General features: G+C 35.0%; 1 protein-coding gene across 1 annotated transcript; it reads right to left on the bottom strand.

The window, feature by feature from the left end:
* Positions 1-4,447: 4,447 nt before the first annotated feature.
* LOC111880640 (uncharacterized) lies at positions 4,448-5,431 on the bottom strand. The gene has a single exon (XM_023877065.1). It carries the CDS (start codon positions 5,429-5,431, stop codon positions 4,448-4,450), a length of 984 nt encoding a protein of 327 aa, XP_023732833.1.
* Positions 5,432-8,262: the final 2,831 nt, after the last annotated feature.

Here is an 8,262-nt window from a genome sequence, read left to right as displayed (position 1 = left end):
TCCTCCTCAATTGTTGTTTTAATGATAAACAATGCTTTCCATGTCTTCGCTTTCCACTTATGAACAACCCTGTTGGTATCAATTCTGGGTTCCATGGTGTTTGGTCCATCAACCACATCCCATAGGTCTTGGCCTAAGAGATACAAACTCATACATGTCGACCACATGTTGTAGTTGTTGTTGCCCAATTTCTTCACTCCATCGATTGCATGAAACTCCGACATACTGAACTGCAACGAGAAGCTCTGATACCACTTGTTAACTTTTAAGTGGGGATTCAGCAAGAATATCACACGTATTTGAGAATAAAGAGAGACAAGGATTGATGCTTAATGATTGTTTATTTCACACGCATAAAAACAAGAACAGAACAGACTACTTAAGCTGAACATATGACTGAAAGGAAATAACAACCTATCGATTATCTCAACTAAATGCATAATAATTAATAATAACTGACAGGGCACTATGGCCACTACTTCTGCAAAAGAAAGACTAAAAAATACGGAAGCTTGAGCCAAAAGAATTGAACCAGTCCTGGACATATGGCAGTACAACTGAAATTAGATGTTGCTTAGTCATCAAAAATCACAAGAGTTCTCCATTCACCGGTGGAGTTCGTATAAAACCCTCAAATCCTTCTCACCATGAACCCGCCCAACTCAAGTCAACAAGAAAGTTTAACAAGGTTGTCCATGAACATAAAATCAATGAAGATAGCGAAGTGTGGGTTAAAGTGCCTAGAAACACAAATTGTGTTTCAGGGGAACCATCAAAACGGCAAAAGTTGGAATGACATGGATGGTTTTTTTTTTGGACAAAAACATGTAATTATTCAATTTATGGTGGTTGTTTGGTGTGTTAAAAACTCAAATCAACAATAAGGGTAAAATCATCAACATCATTTTTATTTATTTATTTATTTATTTATTTTGTAGCATTGGGGTATGTTACTGGTTGCCCTTTGGCAACCAGTTATAAAGCATTAAATGGGATAAAAGGATATTAATAATGGTTAAATTGTACATAGAATAAATATAAGGGTTTATTTAGGCATTGGGGTAAAATACATAGGGTATTTCTATAAAAAAAATACTTTGCATATTAGAATAAAATAAATAGAAAATTGGAAATTTAGGCAAAAATGTTAATTACTTTGTGGAAAATAGGCGAAAAAACCAAAATTGCATTTTTAGCCATTAAAATCGCAGATGGATTAAGCTTATCTGCGATTTTGGCTAGTAATTTGTGAACGTACCAGTAACTAAATCATGTATGTGTTTTAGCGACTTGTACGTTCGCAAATGTCTTTTTTTTACGAAATAAATACCTCCTTTGCCCCCTTAAAATCGCTGCGATTTCCTCTCCATTTCAACTGCGATTTTGTGTTTTTTTTTTTTGTAATTTATTTTTTTATTTTGACTACAAAATTAATAAGGTTTAACTACGAAACAACCTTATTGTATATAAAGTTTTACAAAAAAAATATCAATTTAGTTTCATGAAATCGTCTATAATCGTAGATGGGCTAAAAAATCGTTTCCCAGAAAGAGTTTTCCAGCAAAAAAGAGTGACAAATGAAGCAAAAAAAAATCGTTTTCATACCTATCCAAAGCTAGGTTTGCAGATGTTTTTTTAACATCGCAAATGTGCTTAATCCATCTGCGATTCTAAAAATGTAATTTGTTTTTTTTTCTTTGGCTATTTTCCACAACATAATTGACATTTTGGTTAAATTTATAATTTTCTTTAAAACAAATGTGGTGATTATAATAAAAGATTATTGTAATCTTTTAAACAAAAAAATAAGAGTTCAGATTTAAGGGTAGAATATATTGTTTGAGAATTGAAAATAATATAAAGTAATCAATATTTCCTATTTTATGTGATATAATGCAACAAAACTCTTATGTTTAATAATTTATTTAAAATAATTTAATAATTTTGTAACCGTAGAGTTATAACCTAGTTTATAATTAATGTAAACATGATCTATTTTCTCATAACGGGCAAAAACATCTCATAGTTTGCCTGTTAAATAAACCTTTGGAAACTTCTTAAGACCAGTAGGTATATGCAACATCCATACGCGTTATTCCAATGTGACACCCTAGTAACGGCGCCATAACGCCTTGAACACCTCCCTAGGTGCGTGTTATTTGGTGTTGGCACGGTAATGAAAGACAACCGTGTTAATTCACTCAATGGTCAAAATTTTGACCGAAATGGTCAAAAAGTTAAAATAATTTAAAAAAAAATATATTTTTCAAATTTATTCACTTGTAAATAAATGCATATTCACTTTATTTTTACACAAAATACCTTCATTTTTCACTTATTTTTTTCAAACTACCTTGATTTCTCACTTTCAAAACAAAAATGTATTTTTCCTCATCTTTTATTGTTTTTTAGGTTTTTAAATGTTATTGTATTTTGTTGTAATTTTCTTAATGATATGTTTAGTGTAGGATTTATTAAAATTTTATTTTTAGTTATTTTTAATTTATGATTTTATTTATATGATAATTATAAATATTATGACAAATAAAAAAACAAATTGGAAATATCAAATAAAAAAACAAATTAAAAACATCAAAAAAAGAAAAAACTTAAAATAAAATAAAAAATAAGAAGTATTATCACATATTATTTGGTGTTGTCTATTTCCACCTTCAGTGTTATAACATCCATGTATAACTAAGATGAGGATGTGACACCAAAAATGATATGGTAACATGCAATATAATTTTGCCCCCACCAGCATAAAAAATGTTATGATCAAACATGGTAACAAATCACCCTAATTCCGTTTCAGAGCCACCGTAACTATATGGAACATAACACATGCCTTTTCTGATCAAATGAACCTCTAGTCTCTAGATATGACAAATGTGTTGCATAATTCTTGTTTAAGTTTTTTTAGGCCATATCACTGTAAATCATGTTACATTTACTATGGGTGTGTATGAGACGGTTAGGTTCGGTTATTTGCCAAAACCGAACCATAACCATTATGATTGGTTAATGCATTTTGGTAACCATTGAGTATGGTTAATATTGGTTATGCTTAATAGTTTTTGTCGGTTAACGATTTTGGTTAATGGTTAATATTGGTTAATCATAATGTTCAAAATAATATAAATGACGAAAGTATAGTGACATAAAAAATGAAAAGAGAATACAAAAAGTCCTCAACACCAATGTTTGTAAGCTAGCTTATAGTAATATAATAAAATGTGTATATTTTATAGTTACAGTGAGATAACACATACAACAAAATAGCTAAACATTTATATTATGTGTTATCTGAATAAAAAAACAATCACTTATATGCATTCAATGTGATTAAGTAAAAAGCAGTAAATAAAAAAAAAATTTAAAAAAAAAAAACTTTCTTAATATATCACAAAGTGAAGAACAACCAAAAACTTAACTTAACTAGAAGTTTGGATTATAAATTAAAAAATCATTTGAATAAAACTATAAAGTCAAAACAATCTTTGATTAGGATTAACGATGTGAGAAGCCTCCGATTAGGATTATGGGTGTGAAGATTAAACTAATTGTGAATAATATTTACAAATTATAGAATTAGCCGATTAAGAATTACAACATTAGTCAATAATCAAACTCAATGCATGATTGGAAAATTGTGTGTCTGCATAATCATCATATAATGGTTTGATTGCACGTTCGTCTCCTGATAAGTGAGGATTAATGAATTATATTTTGAAAATTTAATGGGTCTTAAATAAGTTTGACTATATTATTTTATATATATAATCCATAACTTTTATGCATTAAAATATAAAGTTACCGGTTCGGTTAATAATGATTCGGTTAACCTATAAAACCATAACCGAACCGTTTGTTATCGGTTAAAAAAAATTAGAAACCGAACCAACGGTTCTTAAAACGGTTCGGTTATTATGGTTCGGTTATATCGGTTAATTTGGTTATGGTTCGGTTTTTTGGTTATTATGCTCACCACCGCCCCTAACATTTAGGTAACAAAATGTAACCCTCGTGAACACCCCCTAACATTTAGGTAACAAAATGTAACCCTCGTGAACACCGTAAAAAACCACCAAATCCCTAATAAAGCCTCTCGATTGATTTAAGAACCATAAAATGTGAGAATGGTTCGGTAAAAACAACTTTATTATTTTAGTTGCAAACCACAAACTTTTGTGAATTGGAAATTAACGGTTTTTGGGAACGTATAATATTCTAATATAATGTTTTATAAGAATCCCATAACATAGTTTGATATTGAGGACAAATTTTTAGGGTATATCAAAAGATTATCTGACAGATTCATCACACACTCATATCAATTATACAACATTTAAAGATTTTTATACACAGACATCAAATAAATATATTACATAAACCATAACAATAACCCTGTAACAAGCTTTGAGAAAGAGCACACTAACCGCAATCATCAAACTGAGACAACAGTAACAATATGAGGAATCTTGTCTTCATCAAAGGGAAGACTAATATACTCACGAGCAAACTCCTCAGCAATTTCAATCGCTAATTCACCATGTAAAGCTTTACAATACATATACAACACAGTATTTGCAGCGGTATAGTGAAGCAAAAATATTGTCAAAAAGCTTAAGAAACTAGAACTGATAATCGTCTGCAACACGAAATCCCAGATATTCCAATCTTCAACAATGGCAAAACCCAACACACTGTTCGTAGTCATCCACACCCAAACCCCGATTAAAACCCCAAAAACAAGGATCAATGACAACGAAACAGACTTCATCCCGTTCACCAAATACGAGCTTCTCCACAACGGCTCAAAACCCCATTTCGATTCGGTGACAGCAATCACAGGAGCCAATCCCCAAATCACTTGGAAATAAAGCATAACCAGACCCAAAGCTACAGCGAGAAAAGCGCAAAACCATAGGAAATTACTCGAATTGTAGTCGACTGTAAACCCTAGGTTTTCCGCTAACTTGACAATTACAAAAGCGAACATAAAGAAACTCAGCGAGATGAGAAAGAGAAAAAACTTAGCTGCAATTGTCGTCAAAACGAGAGGGAAGAACGAGAAGATTATCGATTTGAGAGATGGGAAGAATTTCACGGGTCTACCATAGAAACCATGGTATGTGCTGTGGGTAATTGTGGCTAGGGCACAGGTTGAGAGAAGATAGACGACGATGGTGTAGATGAGAGGGAAAATTAGGGTTTCTGGAGACTTGAAGGTGTAATCGCCGACGCTGGAAACGAAGTGATCTCGGGGATTGGAGAGGTAGAGGGTAGGGTAGATGACGATAGAGCAGGACAGAGGGAGGAGAAAGAGGACTGATAAGGCGAGGAAGTGGCGTGAGTGAGCGTTTACAATACGCTTCGACTCTGAGAGAACGCCACATAGATTTAGCGTGTGCGCCGGCGCCATCGCCATGGCAGTGGATATAGCAGCAGTGATAGATGGTGGCGGCAGAGACGACGGAGAAATACTTTGTTGGCGTGTGACTTTCCGGTATATGGTGGAGTAATTACCGGTGGGTGTTAAAAGAACTTTTAAATATATGCCGTTTTTCTAGAAGACTAGAACAACCCAGATTAGTCGTATTACACTAGAAATCGAGTAATCTAACTCATCTTTTTTATTAAAAAAAAAAAAAAATTGCAGAAAATGGTCTTGTGTATGCAAATTTTTGAGGTTTTAGTTTAAATTTCGAATTTTTTGAATTGATGGTCCTTTTGGAGTGAAAATAGTCTCTCCGAAAATTGGAATAACTATAATACCCTTGGGATATTTATTTTTCATTTTTGTTTTATTTTTTTTTTAAATTTAACATTTATTTATTCATTTTAACAATAAAAAAATAACAAATGACCCACCTCTCTCTCTCTCTCTAAACACACATGGTAATACACTCACACACACCTACTCTCAATTTCTCCAGATTTTTTTTGGTTTTTAATTCTAAACACACAGTGCAAAGAACAAGTGCTCAAGAACACACAGTGCTCAAGAACAAACACAATGCTCAAAAATTGATTTGTATGTGTATGTTTTCGTTTTTGAAATCGATATGTGTGTGTATGAATCTGAAATCCACCGTCGCCTCTTTCCTCCTCTATGTCTACTCCGATTACTTAACATCTTCCCACCGCCTCAGGTGTATTACGTTCTCAGAGATAACCCTAGAAGGGAGGCTGAATTAGGGTTTTTGCAAAGGATGTCGTCGGAGGAGGGAGAAGAAGTCGTCGTGGGTGTTCTGTGGTGGTTCAATGATGACGATGCTGCTCACGGAGGTTCCATATAATCCCGCTACCCCAACACAAACAATATCGACCCTCCTCTACCGCTGCCATCTCCATTATGCTCTTCAGCCTCCTCTACTGCTGCCATCTCCATTGTCTAAAAAGCCCCTTCGGCACCCCCAAGCATCCCCCATCAATGGAGATTTAGATTAAGTTAATGCTGGAAGTGATCGATCTGAAAAATGAGTATACTTCAGCGGGTTTTGTAAGTTGAATCAAATCGATTCAGCCAACAGAGTGCTAGATCGGATGAGAAATCAAGGGAAACTTGGATTTTCTATGAAGGTGTTTGATAAGCTACTGGAGGATAACTTTAAACCTATGGTGATTACTTACATAATTTTGATCGAGGCCACCATTTTTGACTGTGGGATTATTGAAGCGATGAAGCGTTTTGATGAAATGTTGTCTAAACGTCTTCAACCCGATATTAATGTGATTTAGGGATTTTTGAAGTGATTTGAATAGAAAAGGCGGTGGCAGTAGGTAACCCCGAATGTCTTGGTGGCCGGAAAAACGACTCCAACTCCGGTGGGGAGTTCTTGGTCGTAAATGAAGAAGGAGGAGGGGGTGGAGTTTGTAGAGAGAGAGAGAGAGAGGGAGAGAGAGAGAGAGGGGGATGGGCCGTCTTATTTTTTTAATAATTAAAATGAATAAATAATTATTAAATTAGAAAAAATGAATTTAAAAATGGAAAATAAATACCCCAAGGGTATTACAGTCATTTCACTATTCATAGGGACCAAAAACGTAACGAAACTAGCTTAAAAGGACCACCAATCCAAAAAAATCGTGGTTTGGACTAAAACCCCCAAAAAAATGCATACCACAGGGACCATTTTTCAGTTTTGTCAAAAAAAAAAAAACCAAACTTCATAATATTTTGTAAAATATCAAAACAAAACTGCAAAAATGGTCCCTATGGTATGCATTTTTTTGGGGTTTTAGTCCAAATCCCAACTTTTTTGGATTAGTGGTCCTTTTGGACTAGTTTATATGTGAAAATGGTCCTTGTGAAAATTAAAATGACTATAATACCCTTGGGGTATTTATTTTTTATTTTTCTTTCATTATTTTAAAATTTAATATTTATTTATTTTAAAAATTAAAAGATAATAAAGGACCTCTTTCTCTCTCTCTCTCTCTCTCTCTCTCTCTCTCTCTCTCTCTCTCTTTCTCTCTTCCTGTCTCCCGAAGCCATTTCCCAGTTCATCTTCTCCAACCAAAGAACATGATTGCAGCCCCAAAACTTCATTATGTATAGATAACGAATGCAAAATTGAGTCCTCGCAAAGTGGCCTAACAACAATAACACCAGCAAAAGAGGAGGTAGAATCAAAATCAAAGATCGGTTCTTCCTTATCCAAGACTGTTGATCGATCAAAAAGGAAAACGACAATAATGACAGGGAGAATCGGACTTATAAGAGTCGCAAGAGGTGACGGGGCTGGTCGGAGATGACCGTTGGAAGCATCAGCTGACGACGGCGGTGGTTCACAGCAACGTCGACAATGGTGGCAAGGGCTGCTCCGGCGGCTTCTGTTGCTTCATTTTTCTCCCTTTTCCGGTGAGCTCGACGAGAGGGAGGGTAGGGAGGAATGAGGGCTATGTTCGGTGGTGATTTTTAATATATAGAGAGAGGGGGTATGAGGTGGGTATCAATGGTGGTGGGTCGGACGTCACACAGTAGCAGCGGCGACAACTAGGTGGAGGTGGTGACGGTGGGCGACGATGACTACTCTTCTGCCTTTTTTCCTTCCTATTCCGACGAGCACCTAACGAGCAAGGCAGGTCGGAGGCGGTGTTTGGGTGGGTTCTCTTGTCCAAAACAGTGGTTATTGGATGGTGGAGTTATGGTGGCTCACGGTGGCAGTGGGTGGTCGAGGGTGGCAGTCCTTGACTGCTCTTGATTCCCTCTTCGATCCTTGCTATTAATTTAGTGAGAGGGAGGGAAAAGGAGGT

This window comes from Lactuca sativa, chromosome 4, assembly GCF_002870075.4.
Source record: "Lactuca sativa cultivar Salinas chromosome 4, Lsat_Salinas_v11, whole genome shotgun sequence".
In the NCBI taxonomy this organism is placed as follows: domain Eukaryota; kingdom Viridiplantae; phylum Streptophyta; class Magnoliopsida; order Asterales; family Asteraceae; genus Lactuca; species Lactuca sativa.
The sequence above is the reverse complement of the archived record's forward strand: the minus strand, read 5'-3'. Positions and strand labels throughout refer to the sequence as shown.